This window comes from Cupressus sempervirens, chromosome 1 (genome assembly GCF_028749045.1).
Source record: "Cupressus sempervirens isolate cs-2001-9-10 chromosome 1, ASM2874904v1, whole genome shotgun sequence".
NCBI classification, from domain to species: domain Eukaryota; kingdom Viridiplantae; phylum Streptophyta; class Pinopsida; order Cupressales; family Cupressaceae; genus Cupressus; species Cupressus sempervirens.
The window spans coordinates 660,774,727-660,791,489 of record NC_143118.1 but is presented as its reverse complement, the minus strand read 5'-3'; the positions used below and the strand labels follow the sequence as shown (position 1 = coordinate 660,791,489).

At 36.8% G+C, this 16,763-nt stretch overlaps 1 protein-coding gene across 4 annotated transcripts in view; it reads left to right on the top strand.

Moving 5' to 3' along the window:
- The window catches only part of LOC149579623 (3-dehydroquinate synthase), a 99,571-nt gene that overhangs the window by 64,726 nt on the left and 18,082 nt on the right, over nucleotides 1-16,763 (top strand). For all 4 annotated transcript variants that reach the window (XM_089786160.1, XM_089786164.1, XM_089786171.1 and 1 more), the window contains 5 exons: nucleotides 9,279-9,377; nucleotides 9,574-9,642; nucleotides 9,805-9,945; nucleotides 10,022-10,111; nucleotides 10,439-10,606. In XM_089786160.1, coding sequence (XP_089642286.1) covers nucleotides 9,279-9,377; nucleotides 9,574-9,642; nucleotides 9,805-9,945; nucleotides 10,022-10,111; nucleotides 10,439-10,606 — 567 coding nt within the window. The remainder of the gene's footprint in view (nucleotides 1-9,278; nucleotides 9,378-9,573; nucleotides 9,643-9,804; nucleotides 9,946-10,021; nucleotides 10,112-10,438; nucleotides 10,607-16,763) is intronic.

The following is a 16,763-nucleotide window of genomic DNA, read 5'->3' as shown; positions in this document are numbered from 1 at the left end:
TGTTTTTCTAATTACTAGATGACACAATTGTGTTAGTCGATTGTTGTGTGGTGGCAATGACTATTGTGGCCATGGATGGTTGCTCTTGTGCGAAGAGAACTTGTGTAGTTCATGTCTTTATGTTGTATGGGCACTGCTTGGTGAAGTGTCCTAGTTTTGGACAACTATCACAGAAGGCCTTATTAGGACATGTGCTTTTTGTATGATCCTCTTCTTTACAATCTGTGCGCCACAACTCCCCTTCACCCTTGCTGTAACTCCACTTCATAGTTTCAAACTCCATCATTCAGTGCAAATGGAAGCTTGAGAAAGGATTATCGAGCAAATAATGAATGAGAGTCTATCCTAAATCTTATCGAGAGGAGTTGAATGGCTTCCAACATTGTTGTTGCAATGATTGAATGCACGACTGAGATGAACGAGGGGGAAATATATAATTGGGAATTAGTGCTAGTAAGAATAAAACAATTTCTATCTTTAAAACCCGTTATTTTTGTGACACATGTGATTGCATTATTTCGAATGCAATTTTCACACATATTCCATTAGTTACAACTAACGAATTTCAATTGAATATAGAGTATTATCCTTCCTAGCCATATGTTTTTAGATAGAAACTATTTGGGTTAATAGGTCATGATAGGAAAAGGAGAAGAAGCCACAATTGTTACAAGAAAGATGAAGGCTACACAAGCAAGATTATCCTAGAGATTAACCCACAAAGGAAGGTGATAGTGAAGCAGATGAAGAGTTGAAATTATAGAATTACATCTCCCTTAGCACCACACTTAAAAGATCTTACTTCGATGTCCATATTGGCAAAACTATCAAAGGAGCCCAAAACATAGAGATAAGTGGTTGAGCTTACAAGGGACTTCCGTTGAGGTCATGGAGCATCCTCCGAGGAGCCCTACATATGAATATGAATAACAATTAGAACAAAGCCCAGTCATTCCTTACCCTTCAGCCAAAGGGAATTCTTTAGCCACTGCATGAGGGAAGTTCTCTACACTTGAACGAGGACTCGCAATTACATGAGGGGTCACAATTGCATGTTGAGTCATACAACCTAGTCCATAGTAATGATGATGAGAACACCATTCAACCATCAAAATCAGATTCTAGTGATCCACTTGGGAGCATGTAGCAATATATACAAGACTTGGAATTGATGGCACACAATGAGCAAAGTTGTTTTGATTGCATGGAAGTTTGATACTACTCCTTTTTTCGGTGGTTTAGATGGCTATATTCTAGAAGCATAATATTATTTTGAGGATAGATTTCGGTATTTGTACCTCATGTTGTAGATTAAAATGGTAGTACAATGCACTATTAGGGCACAAGTTGATGATTTGGTGCATATTTCCAAGAAATTAAAACAAGATTTGGATAATAAAAACACTATATCAAGCTTAACTTGTACAACAAACCCAATTCATGGAATTGAAAAAAAGCTAAGGTTGTTGATAAAGCTAGGTAATTATCTAGTGTAACACTAGAATGGGGGGACGCTAGGACGAGTTTTCGTGATAGGGTGACACAGGGCCTCAATTTTGGGATGACGACGAGGGATTGCAAGGGGGAAGGAGGGAGGAGTGGGGGTGTTGTATAGTTATGAGATGATGTTTTAGTATAACATGCCAAACTGATTCTTGAAATATTTGAACATTGTAAAATTGAATATTTAACATAGTAACTGTTGAATATTTAACATAGTAACTTAGCACATAGCAACATACCCAATACTATAGTAACATTCAAAAATCAAAATTCAAATTACCAAAAAAACAATTTCATTTATATTAGTTCTACCAAAGATTCAAATATCACAAAGATGATTACAATGAGTAGTATGATATCAATCATAGTTCAAATTTTTGTTCTTTGCCACTTATGGACAAGGCAAAAAAAAAAAGATCTTGCCAAATATTTGAGATACATCAGTAACTTATTGGGAAAAAAACAAGAATTTCAAAAATAACTAAAATTTAATTCGAAATACATTTTTTTTGCAAAATTCAATAAGGAGATGCATCTATTTTGTCAGTAAATGAGTAAGCAAACCAAACAAGCTGATCTAGATATAGATAAATGCACTATGTAACAAAATCACATCTTCGTGTGGAATGTCGATGGTTGACAGCCATAGTCAGAGACTTTGAACTCTGAAGCAAACTAAAAAAAGCAAATTGTCTTTGTAGAAAGATAAGCAAATACAAATGTCAAGTACAATATGAAACTAGTCTACATCTTCCTCTTTTGTGGGAGTGGGAGGGGGTCTAGCCCTAGCAGTCCATTGTGGCTGTGATTCGATATCCATTATGGATGTAGCTGGTGCTGGTGTTGGCGCTAGTGCTAGCAATGACTCATCATCTATATCCTCACTCTTACTGACTTCCTCCTGAATGTCATCTAATCCCAGTGCAAAACCACCCTCCTTTTAATCCGGATTTAGTTGAAAAATCTCGTCTAGTCCACTTCAAATCCACTTGCAATCAATTTACAAGGTTGCCAATGACTATTTCTCTCCATCAAAACTCTTCCATTCTCCTCCAAAGGCTGCAAATTGTAAAATGGGCCACTAAATGTTAATTCGCTAGGAGTCTTAGTTTTATTGGTGCCGCCTGCAAGATTTTTTCAATTTATTGGTAGACGTATGCAACTTCTTGTTGACTTATTGGCAAGATTTTTCAGACATCATGGCAACAACATCTCGTGCACAAACTATAAGTTTTCTTGTTTTGGAAAACTTCTTACAAGAAGCCAAGAATTCTGCTACTTCTCAGCGAGATTTTGATCCATGATGTGAATCATGATCAATATCAAAATGAGTACAAAATCATATCAAAATATAGTGAAGGGAGGCCTCTAATCATCCCCCAAGCCGAAGTCCTCATCACTAGAACTACTGGACTCCTCAAGGTCAAGTTCCGCTAGAGGAAAACCAACCAAACCTACATTGGTTTCTTTTGCAATCTTGTCCTCACAATAGGAGATGGATCCTCTGGCTCTACATCTCGTCGTGCAACTAGGCTTTCTTTGTACATGCGTGTCTTGCGATCTATGATATGCAAGACACTATGTACAAAAACTAGCTTTAGCGCTCTCTTAGAGGTAAGTATTTTCCTTTTAATAGAGTGGACGAAGCTATAAATAGACCAGTTCCTCTCTACAGTTAAGGAACGAGAATCTTGAGATAGAAAATAAATGGCTAGTGTTAGATAAGTAAAACTCGTATGTTCCCTTAAAAAGTGGAATAGGTTCTAAAGTTGAAGAATTGCAAACCTCAGATAGCAATCAAATGGCTAGTGTGGTAATCTTTGCCCTTTGTGATCCAAGACACTTCCACCACAGTCGGTTGCTTTTGTGCCGTAGTTCTAATACCCATCTTTGCCAAATCTATGTAACCTAGAACATAATAAGTTATAACGTAATGCCATAAACATACCCAATAGTAAAACTAAAGCTACTGAACTCTAAATAGTAAATATAGAAAATTAAATTATCAATTACTTGTAAGAGTGGAAAATTCTTTCTACTTAAAGAGAATCTCACTAGCAATATCAACATCTCGAAGTGGTTTAACTCTACCAGGCCTAGGTATGTACCACTTAGGATTCAATGTATAGGCAGCCATGTCTAAAGGAATGTTCAGCTTCTCCCATCCGTGGTCCCTCTCTCGCACAACCCCCTCATTTGGCCAAGCATAGAATCAATGCATTCATAAACCTCTCCAAGGGTGGGTGCATCCCCATCACCATATGTGATCACTTGGAAAACTTGAGTAGTGATGGAGACTGTATTTTGCATCACTCCAAAACTGATCACTCTTCACTGTGACTTTCATCCTCTTCCCCTGCTCTGTATTTGTCCCAACCCACTGAGCTGCAGCCTCTCTTGCAACTCAAGCATTCTTTCCAAAAGTATAATACAATGCATATCTAATCTCAATTGGTTTCAAGAACTTCTTTGCAAAGCTCCTGAAGAGTGCATGTGAAGTGTGGCGGTTGCAGATAAAAATTTGCACCTCTTGCATCACTGACCACTCCTACAATCCAATCAACCTTTCCCATGTCCTTGAATGCATTGTTCATTGCATGCACACACCATGGAGTCCACCAAATATGTCTGTAGGCTACCTCAACAAGCTTTGCTACAGCTCTGCACACATCTGCCGCATCTATCACTACTTGGACCACATTTTGTGGCCTGACCTCAATAGCTTCTGTAAGGAGGTGAAACTGAAAATCAGCATCTTTGCGATGCCCTGAACACGCATACTTCCCTTGGAAACTATATGCCCTTTGTGCATGTGGCCATAATGTTGATGAGTGGATGATGCCTAATGTCCATCCACCCATCCATAATTACGTTGCAACTTGACTCATTCCAACATGCATCCATCAACTCCATTAAAACACCGATCTTGTTATACTTGTTATCAAAGATTGTGGTCCTCAATTTGTGCTTACTTGCTGGCAGAAGTGATGCATCTTATAATAAGGAGATCAAGCTACACAAAATTGTATGCCATTGGCAAATGAAAACCTACCAATGACATCATCTAACCAGTTCTTCATGTGCACATAAAACAAATCAGTTATGGGGTTACTTGAATTTCCTACTTTGCATTCCTCCTTGTTACCTGCCTTGTTGAACTATGAATGGATGAAGGTTCGGAAGTTGATTCTGACATGGTGTATGATACAAGTAGAAGTATTTCGCTGCTCCTGTAATTGCTGAATTGCCTGAACCTGCTGCCCAGAAACTAAGGCATTGGGACCGGTCTATCATCATGATACCCCAAAGCTTGTTTATCTCAATTCTATAATTGACATTTTGTGCATCCAATAAAAATTTACATACACTCACACCATTTCCTGTTTAAAAGAGCATGTGCACATAAACTCTCATAGTGCTCTCAAACCATTCTACACCAAAAAAATTGCTTTTCCATTTTGTAAGTGTTTGGTGCTGATACTATTATTGCAAATATTTTGAGAGGAAACTTCTGATCATAAGGACCCCTAGCAAACGGTGTAAAAATATGAGAGCGGCAATCTATAGAAGCCGGTCCTGCTGCAACATAACTAGATTGGCCTTCTGGATCAGCCCCATGGTAACTTGCTTCATGCTTAATTTCATGCTCCGATAGATGTGCATCCTTAGGATGCATTTCCATGTCTTCTCCACTATATTCTTGACTACGAGAGGCCATTGAGGCACCACATTTCACAAAATTATAAGATTTCAGCCTAACTAGTAATTAAAAAAATAAATAAAAAATTGCTAAGAAACTAGTTTGAAGTTTCAGCCTAATTAGAATTTCAAATAAGTTAATGACATAAAATAACAATGCATTCAAACATATAGAAACAGCAATGCATTCAAAGTTCAAAGAACAAAAAGAAACAATGGACAATAATTTAGAAACAACAATGCATTCAGCATTTAGTTTGAGAAATAAAAATGAAAATCAGAAAATAAAACATTCTTTTTCCTAAAAACCCTACCTTGTGCTTGTTGAATCTTCTTTCTCTTGATCTTGCAATCACTCTTCCAATCACTCTTTCAACTCCTTTTCACTCTTTTCTTTGAGCTGTAACAAAAATGTGAAAGCTAAATGTGAGAAACAGATGAAGTTCATGGGGGCTTATGAAGGCTTAGAGGGCTCAATATGGGACCCACAATATATTAGGGTTCAATTAGAACCAATAAGACAAAAGAAAAATAAAAAACAAACGAACAAGAAAACAACTTTATTAAGCCCAGTCGCCGACCATTGATGGGGGACGTCCAAACATACTTGGGACGGTCGGAGAACTCATGGGATGTCCGGAAGTCCCCAAGCACGGAACGCGGTGTGGCGGCAGTGCAGTAACTCTTGGGTGGTGGCGGGGGTACTTAGGTACTCCAAGTACCTGTCCCCGCATTGGGTACTCTTGGGTTTTGGGCTAGGTGCATATCCCTAGGTTTGACTATTTTTTGATAAGGACAAATCTATTGCCAATCCATGACTTGACCAAGAAAAGGAAAAATGGTTAGAATTTCTTGGGAAAGGGAATTATTGGCAACTCACCATTTGAAGCAAAGAAAAAGTAAGTCTACAAATTGTGCATAGCCGCTTTTCAATACTCTAATCCTTCCTCTTTAGTGTCTACACTAAGGGACATCTTCTCACCCAACCTTCTAGTGATAGTATTGTCTAACCTTTTGTTGTTTGGAAGACTTCCTATCTTTTGAGGTGGCCTGTGTAGATAGAACAAATCATATAGTAGTTATTAGTTAATTGTGATTATCATTACTCTGCAAGGATGGTTATGTCTCATTGGTCGATTGAACTAGTTTTGTGTAGTTTTCGACCATTGGAATTTTGGGAAAAGGGATTTTGTTGTTGCAAAATTATTCCCTTCCCCATTTTTGTATAAGAGAGTTCAAACATTGAATGAAATAGAAACAATTTTTATATCTTCTGAAACATGTTGTTATCCTCATACAAGTCACTCATGAATGTAGAAACCAGATTACATTGCTTAAGTAATTGCATGTCTAGGTAGACAAGCAAAAAATTTAGATTAATAAGAACCATGGCATCTTTAAGCATATAGATTAGTGGACATAAATAAGGAAATTAGTATAATACTCAGTTTGAGATTTGGCATCAGTGAAGTCTCACGAATCTTAATCATATGCAAAAATGTGCTGAAGTTGATCTAGAGCTAAAAAATCTTATAGAGTCAACATCCAGTAAATATTTATCTCATGGCAACAAGCTACGCCCAAAAATATTTAATAATTGGTGAACTGTGAATCAATTTGCTTGACCTTACATATGAGAGTCTGAGCAATTGACAAGCCTTGGGCTGATATGCATGATGTGTTGAAGAACGAGTTAAAATTTCTAAGCTAAGTGAGGTAATCACTGAATGGCCATAATTTAGTCTCCTTCCACCTGGGAGTCGATAAAATCATCCTGCAACACTAGGTGACTGCTATAGTATAACAGAAAGCAATTAAGTTTATATTTCTATTCAAAATTATTTGCATATACGGTGATTACAAATGTTAGGAATCGCAATTCACTGCTGGTTACACCTTGGTTCTTCTTATCATCAGAGATTCCCAAGCAACAAGTAAAATGGCTAGAATTGTCTACTGTACAGAAAGTGTTGGGCAGAAAATAATAGAGGTCGGTCACTATAATTGGATTATATCTGAGTCAACTATATTAAAGTTGAATAGTGGCAGTAGGTTGACAAATTCTAGCCATAGCTCTAATGCTACCTGGAAGCATATGCACTTTGTGCTGAATAATAGTCGAGGGCTTTAAATGTATAATTATTCTGCTTAAGCCAAATGTTACAGAGACATGATAATGATACAGTGATACAGTCAAGTGTACATTTTAGACAATGAACTTTGAACTTGTTGTGTTTGTTGAATATTCTAGAGCAAGATCAGACAAGTGAGGCAACTGTGAACATAAAAAAATGCATCCAGCTTGCTACTGTAAGAAACTTTTGAGTGTTAAAGAAGTTGAGCGAATGATGAGTGATTGTTTCAGAATTTTCATTACTTAATATCCATTGAGAGGTCAATGACAACCCATTGAGGTAGTTATATTTTCTATATGGTAACGCCCACGTAATAGCATTTCACAATCATGATCTGTGCATGATGTTGATGAACTCTCACATGCTGACAAGGATATGTTCATAACCAGCTGCAATCATATAACTATTTTTACCTTTGAAATTCTGTTTAGGAATGTCACCCGGAAATGAAATACATAAATTTTGATTCCAATTCCTGAGAGGCGTTGGTTTGTATGATTGATAAAGGATCGCGAATGGCTGCTGGAGATAACAGAAGGATTGCAATAAAAGATTAGAAATAAGCTAGGAGACCTATGTTCCACCAAGCTTCAAGGATGGGGATGGGAGGAGACAAGGGGACATATTTCCAACATGTCAGAGTGCTAAGGCATTCACCAGACTCATTATGTAACCATATTCGGAGACAATAGAGTTGAATTGAGAAATTTAGAGGCAACATGCAAGTTTTCAAAGTAGTATCTAATGATTTGTGTTTTCATTACCAGTGTGCATATGCAACAATATTTTATATATAGGCAATCGAATATCATCTTAAATATTTATGATAATCTATATTCAATAAAAAATAGTCACTTGGAAGTCATGTTTAATCCCCAAATGCCTACAGCCAAGCTGCGTTTACACATTAAAACATGTGATTGAAAAAGTAAAGCTGCAAGTCTAGTGACATTGGTGTTCATAGTTTGAGAAAGTTGAAATAAGTGGAACATGATGTTGGAAAGAATATTTTAGAGGATGTGAGACATGAAAAAAGGAAAATACAGAAAAAGGTACTGATTAAAGTACCAGCCAAAGGCAATGAGACTCCTTTGTCTGCTCCAACTGCCCATGTGATCAATCCAAAGGTTGCAGAGATTGGTTTGAATATTAATTTGGGCCTTTCAAAGTTGAGCAGCCTTGGCCTCACTGCTATTCTCATTGCTGGAGGGGTGGAACCAACTACTTTGTATGTCAAACTGTCATGATGGTCTTGTTTATTTTGCAACAGAAGAAGATGACTCGAGAATGTTTACTCCCATTCGCCAGGCAGGGATGTCTGGCTGTCCCTGGGGAGATTGGAGGATGTGTTTGACATTCCTAACCATCCCTGCCATTTCTTGGTTATTCCTCAGATGTTTTTGAAAATATTCTTGTCAAAGAGGGGTTTAGGGGATCCACATAGATGCATCCAAGGCATCCCCACATCCCCAGTATGGAGACACTTCAAAATAGTCTGGTATCACATCCCTGGGTTTCCTAAATAAAAATGATTCAAAGTATTGTAACTGGACTTATGGAAATTAATATGCGTGATGTCTAATTATTGCTTAATAACTAGGGTTGTTCAATGAATTAATGCCGTTTTGTTCCCCAATTAATCTACCTGCATTGTTTGTAATCTCTCATACAGTTTTTCCAGCTATCACTGAAATTTTTATTTATGCCAAGTTTGATATTTTTCTTTTTTCCAAATGGCATCAGCTCCAGTAATAATGGTTTGAAGATTTACCATGGTGTTTGATTAACTATCAACCATACGTCCCTTTTATGTATGCATGTTCCTTTTTTTAAAAATATTATGTTATTTTGAAGCAAAAAGTTAAACAATCAAAACGAGAAGCAGCTACACTATATATGTTGTATGAGTCTCTTAAGTATGGCTGTTCTTTTTTTGGATAGATTATACCAGCGGAAAACATAGTTGCTGCTTTCCAGGGCAGTGGGACATCCACATTTACTGTTGCAAAAACAGTTCAAGATGCTCAAGTGTATTTGGAGGTAAGACTAAAAAATTCTTCACTACAAAAGAAATTATGCTGATCCATTGTTCTAGTCTTCAGGAGAATAATAGTATTTGTCACGTTTAAGTGAAATTGCCTTGTAATTCAGACATATCTCCTTGAAGTTGACATTGATACTATCAAGGATGTTGCCCACAATAAGTTAGTCTCTTAGTATTTCCCATCTTTTGCAGGCATTGGAAAAGGGTATGGATGGTATTGTATTAAACACAGATGATATGAATGATATTCTTCAGCTTAAGGTTATTTTCTCTTGAATTCCTGTGTTCTGTTATTTTGAGTCAGGTACTGCCGATTCATATTTGTATTTCCTGTTCAGTGTACTTGAATTCTAGTCATTATTTTGGTGGATAGTCAAACTATTGCATGATTAATATTCCTATAATGTTCTTGAATATTCTCAGGGCTATCTTGATAGAAAGGTTGATTTAAAGAATGTCACAAAATTGAGTACAGCAACTGTGACTCGTTTGGAAATGATGGGCATGGGTGACCGAGTCTGCATTGATCTCTGCAGTCTCTTGAGACCTGGTGAAGGAGTTCTGGTATGGGGTTTTTATTTGAGCTTTGCATTCCCTTTTAAAGATATTTTAGCACGAATTCTTGATTACACATTTGCAGGTTGGTTCTTTTGCCAGAGGCCTTTTTCTTGTCCATTCGGAATGTTTGGAATCCAGCTACATTGCTAGTAGGCCCTTCCGCGTGAATGCTGTGAGCTTTTCTCTTCCGTTTCCATCACCTGGGATCCAACAAATTTTAAAATGATTTATGTATACAAAGAAAGCAAACACCTATGATATATTATCATATAAACTCCTGTAAAATGTAAATGGCTTAGGTTTCCATATATTTTCCATCTGATATTTTAATTCTATCTTCAAATTTTGTTTCATATTGTTGTTCAAGATAAGCACATCATTATTAAGAAATAAAATTCTGTTTTGTTGTCATACTTATGATGACACAATGAAACCTATGTGTAAACTTTTGATGTTGTTGTTTCAAGTTTAAATTGCTTTTGGGATTTACCTTTTGTAGGGTCCTGTGCATGCATACATAGCAGTTCCTGGTGGAAAGACCTCATATCTTTCTGAGCTAGAATCTGGCAAAGAGGTGATTGTCATGGACATGCATGGCAGGCAGCGGACAGCGATTGTTGGCCGTGTCAAGATAGAATCGAGACCTCTTATTCTAGTTGAGGCAAAGGTGCAAGTCGCATCTTATGCCTCTTAAATTTCAAATCATTTTCAATTTATTTTTAGCAATTGATGTATGTTTTTCATAAGCTAACATTTATGTGGTGGACCCGGCTTTGCCTTTTAGCTTAGTTAGAGTTTCATCCATCCTAAATTCTAATTGATGTGGATTTTTTCCAGCCGATGGTTAATCTTTAAGATAATAATAATTGCTAAATTCAAAGTAAAAATAGTGTTGGTCCCTTAAATATTGAGAAATCAATCATCATCACAAGAATAGCAACCAAAATTATTTTTGAAAACAAGTGGCTTCCAACCTTTTTAACACCCAAAATTATTTTCAAAATGGGTGGTTTCCTAACTTTTTCCTGGCATGATGAGAATTTTCAACACTAAGTTTTAGAATATTTGAACTTTGGCAATGAGCAGAAAATTTCTTTTCAGAATAAATTTTGTGAAATTCAAATAATTGTTGCATTCTATTTTGTAAATACCCCTAGTTTATTTTGCTTCTGGTTGCATGCCCAACTAGGTCTTTGACATTTTGACCTTTGAAATGGTGTTCCTGGATATGACAGCAGCTTATTTTAAATGTCCTATGTCAATGTTCATAAGTAGTACTTTTTGTAGATCTGAAGGTCTAATTCAAGTTTAGTCATAGGTAGTCTCTTAAATTCAATGAGGAAACCTACGTGGTTGGGTTTCAACCACTGGAGAGCTTAAAAATATCTCTGACATGAATGAGTAAGAATAATAATTGCAAAGATCTTATTTCTATAGAGTAGATGGGCAGGAGTTGCAAACCACAATGTCTTCAATGTTCATATTTTATTTTCGTTATATAACATGTTATATATGTCCAGCATGGATTAACTCTAGATCTTCACTTGCCTGGATGTTTACTGCATGCTACATGTGATTTTATTCAGTGGTATAGCTAGAATACATTGATAAAAATTACCTCTTCTGGCTGTGCCATCTAAGATATCACCTAGTGTAATACATTTCAACACTATGCAAGTGATCATTAAAAATCTGAGCTGTTTGTAACTGGATATTTATGCATGTTTCCTGGTTTGCGCTCATGTGAGTGAGCAGTTTTCTGCAGGTGCCCATAGCTTAGATGGATAGATGCAATTTGCCTATCCCACAAGCACAAAGCCTAGTACATAAAATAGTCAAGAATATCTTTGTAAGTAATTGGGAAGTATTGAATCATCCACTTGTAGAGTACCTAGGAAATACTGAATTATCTTTGTCAACTACTTGGGAATTTATGAATTATGTTTATAAATTACTTGGAAATTGTCAGTTTAAACATCGAAAAGCACTTTGTCGCTACTTTTTTCTTCATTTGAGGAGTTGGTTTTCTTTCCATGATTTTCCAAACGAGAGCTCCAAGAGTAAGGAGGGTCATCCATTTTAAGGTTGGCATTCTATGCCTATGGATTTCCCTTAGTTGCTGGTTCGTGAAATGAATCTGACGTGAATCGGATCCATGGATTCAGGATTTTTTTTCCCAATTATGATTCATAGAGGATTTGTGTGTGTGTGTGTGTGTGTATACACACTAAAAAATAAGAGAAATATATAATAAACATTAGCAGAATATAAGTTGATAGCCAGGGAGAAATCCAGTGGCCGAGCCCATGTTAGTATAATACATTTCTCAACTTTTGGAGGTCAACACAGCTCAACTAATAATGAGTTTGAAGGTTGCGTTTATGTATAGAAGGCATCATTTCTTGTTCAGCACTCAAATAGGGATGTGTGATTTTTATTCATGCTGAATTCTACCAGTGTCAATAGAAAAAATGCAGCAGCAGTACATACCCCTGAAATATTATTCATTTCCAACTATAGTGAATTCAGTGTAAAGTTCTGTAATGCTGACAATGCCATATTTCAGTTAGGAGGATGGCAAAAATTGTGGAAAAGTGACCAAGAGAATCTCACTGAAACTGAGAGATGAACAGATGAAGCTCTATTTTAATTTTCTATGGCAAGATGTATATGGAATTAACATGTTTCCCATCAAAGCATGAAGTTCAAACTGCAAATGAATTCATAAATAATTCAACTAGAATAAAATGTAAAGACTCAAATAAAATTTTGAAATGATCAATAGGATTCTACCCAACAGAAGGCTAATTTGAGACAACAAATTTATCCTTGGGCTGTGGCTTGGACCCATGAGGATCCGGGCAGGATCCTTGATTCTGCCTGTGGATCCGTTAGGATCTACGGCCCGTGGATCTTGACGGATCCACATGCATAATCAAGGATCCTGCATGGATCCAAGCCCGGACCTGGATCTGACCTGTATATGATGAATCTGATAACTAAGGGATTTCCATGTTTTGTAAGCAATACAACTATTGATAGTGATTGAAGAATGTAGAAAACAGAATAAGTAAAGAATGTGGGACTGCATGATATATCTTGGTCAATTTATTTATTATATCAAATGAAGGTTACAAAAATTATAATGAGATGTTTGTGAACATCAACATATATATTAAATGTAATTATTATCTAATATTTTCCTTGATGATTAAACTGGAAACGATCCCAACTCTGTCTCAAAATTTGACAAAGAAATAGGACCAAAAGGTTTAGTCATTGCCTATGCTCCATAGGGATGTGTCCCCTGGCCTTTTTGGTCCACACCCACCCCCAGTACTGTACAGGGATATGCAAATGTTTTGTTTGCGTCTCCCAAGCCATTTCAAAAATGCAAGAAATCAGATATAGACGCCTTTTCAGATTTACAGGGGATGGGTACAAAAATCCATACCAGAAACTTCCTAGCCACATCCCTGGGACAGATTCCAGTCCCTGATAGCCCAGCCACAAAAAGTAGTGTTTGAAATATAAAAGAAACATTTTGTTTAAAGAAGTCTTTGTTTGGTTGGCTTTACATGAGTAATCAAAGATTCTAAAATATTGTGAACCCTATTTGAGAAGATTAAACTCTAAATTTTTTAAAACTTGTTCCTTTTATCATTTGCTAAGAAGAAGTGAAGAGCGGTAGCTTGCGAGGAGGTTTAGGCAATTGCAAGAGGGGGCATTGGCATCAAATCAAGCATTGACCACACATCAATCTTATTGTCACTAGCACAACACACTCTTATTTTCTTAGAGCTACAGGTTGTTCAAAGAAAAGGAAGGATGCAACCTTCCAATTTCAAATTTTGAGAGATGTTAGAAGAGGTTGGACCATGAAGATCGGTGAATGCAATCCACTGAGTATCATTAGATGTGGCATGGTAGGGATGCATAGAGTTGAGAATACTTGTTGTTCCTCTTCTTTCACAGGTTGCCAATTCCTCTATTGCAGAGAGGAATTGGTCCACATATAACTTCATCCAATCCATTAAGACAAATTACCTTACCTCTAGATGATTGGAGAAGTTAGTGGCTATTCACGATACATTGCCGCTTTAGATCGACAAACTACTAAGTATCGTCAGACTCCAGCCTTATATTGGGATGTCAATCCCAAAGATGCTATGCAACTTAAAGAGTCTGACACACCTCTAGGATTGCTTGGGGTTCCATTGGTTGAGGAAGATCTCTATCTTGGCAGTGACATGATTCTAGTTCTAATTTTAATTTAGATTCCTAGATGTATCACGATTCATTTGTGGACTGTCATATTTAGTTATATCTTGACATTATGATTATTATGGACAATTGATTATGAAATTGTATTTCTATGTTTACTATTTGGTAGTTTAGTTATAGATTTATAACATGTCCACTGTTTACATTTCAATATTTTATGCCCTTTCATGCTTGAAACTTGGAGACTTTGGGCGTTTTGGCTATATGTATGCCACATATTGACAATGAAAGCATTTGAATTTTTTTAATTAGCAATGTATTAAGCATCTAAAATACCTATGATGAATGAGTTATCAATATCATGATATGCATATTTAAAATTTATCTCTATATATAAAAATCCCCCTATTTTTTAAGTAGTTCTCCTAAAAATTGGTCCTAAAGAGTACTCATATTGGAAACATTTCTGTTGTCCCTTGCCATCCCCATCCCTGAAATTCTGTGGCGCGTAGGTCATTGCCCTTGACATGTGGAGTAATGAAGAGAAATGTCTTCAAGATTAACTAGTTGTTGAATGCATTGTTGATGAATCTCAATATGTTTGACATATGAAACATTGGATTCTTCACCAATTTCAATAAACCTTGATTATTATAGATAAGCGTAGTACTCTTTATTGAGGAAGTTGGAAATAAATCAAAATTTGGTGTAGTCAAATTGCTTCAGAATTAGTATTGAAAACTACTTTGTACTCTAATGGAAGATAAAGCCTCACTGTGCTGCAACTTACTTTGATTTATTGGTAGTAGAATTCCATACCTACGCAATAATGTAGGAGGGTTTATTGATCACCAATGAAACATCAATGTTTGACAACTTTATTCAACCTCCATAGGTGGAGAAAATGGATTACAATCTACAATCCCAAACTTCTAGGATAGATTCTTACCATATTTGATCTAAACCAGAAAATGAGATGGTTATATTGTGGGAATTCAACACCTAGGGATAGTGGAGGCCTTGATTAGGCATTTTGCTGAAGTATAGGAACCCCACTACACTTAATGACAAGATTGTCAACATAGATGCTAAGAATCACAATGCCATCACCATTGCTTTTGAGATAAAGTTTCAAATTATAAATACTTCTGATAAATCTAGAATCTGGGAAACCGTTTTATGTCAATATGGTAGAATAATACCAATAACATATGCAATGTATATAATTCCCAATATTACTATCACATCTATCTAAGTAATTGGAACAATGCACAAAATGATAAAATGTCATCTATTGATTATATCAAGCCAAGTACCTGTACCAAAGATAGTTCCAAAATTACCATCCCAAACTATGCCATGTAAGTACTACATATAGTGCACTAGGTGGTTACTAATACCAACTGACATGACTTTTGTTACAACCTTTCCTAACAGCTACATAATTACTTAAATGCAAATTTACTTCCTACATTATTCTTTCGCACCGCCCCCCCCCCCCCCCTAAAAAAAAAACAAGTCGTTTCCACACGACGAGTAACTCAAGAAGAGGAGTGCATCTCAAATCCACCAATTTAGCACTCGACATTTTACCTCTTGGAACAAGATGGGCCATGTAAGACAACTTGGCTGTTGCAAAATTTATCTTCTTAGCACCTCAATTGACAAAGGTGGGTCCATTGGTTGTGCCGTCATCTCCTTCTGTACTTGTACAGTTGCCTTTGCCCTCCCTCTTTGAGCTCGTACGACCAATGTCTATACAGATTGTATGGCTGATTGAACCTGCCATCTCCACGTCCATATGACTAGGTTCTGTACATACCGTACAACATGTACAACGATAGCCATACAACATGATTCCTCTGCCTTGTGTGGTTCTTTTGCCTTGTGTGTATCTTTTGTCTTGGATGAAATTGGCCCCTACATGACCTCTACCATCTCCACTTCTTTAGATGTGTTTACTAAGGCTGTTTGTAAAGTTTGGTATTCTTCCTCTTCACTGGATTCCTCTTCCATAGATGTTGTTTCCTCTTCCTCTTCATTGCTCTCCATGCCAGAGTTTTGAGTGACTAGTTACTCCTGTCTTGCTTTCTTCCTCCGTGGTTCCATGGACTTGGTACTTCCTTCACCTGCTATGGTGTCCATATGAATCTAGTATAGCATTGTAGGCTTATATGGTTCAACCCGATTTGTTGGCACCAAGCATCCCTAATGTTTAGGAGCAACTTGAGTATGCAATGCCTCAAGAAACAACGTTATAGCATGATGGGGCATATAGATGGTCTTGTGCTTCAACAAAAAAATTTCTTTTAATCTATCTCTTTGGGCTTACCCTTATAGAGGCTTTTCACCTGTGGAAGCATGGAGAGGCAATATTTGATGTGCAACTTCCTTCAGTTAGTTTACTCTTTACTAGGTCTACTACACACCTCCATTCCGCATTCCTCACAAAGGTCTTCTTTATGCCTCTATTGTTGCTCCAGATGCTATCCCTTTGCTTCTGTGTTAATTTATCCTTGCACACCAATTCTGCTAGATGTGTCCTTTCTTCTATGGTTTTTGAAGTCTTACCTACTTGTTGCCCTTTGCTTGGAACCCTA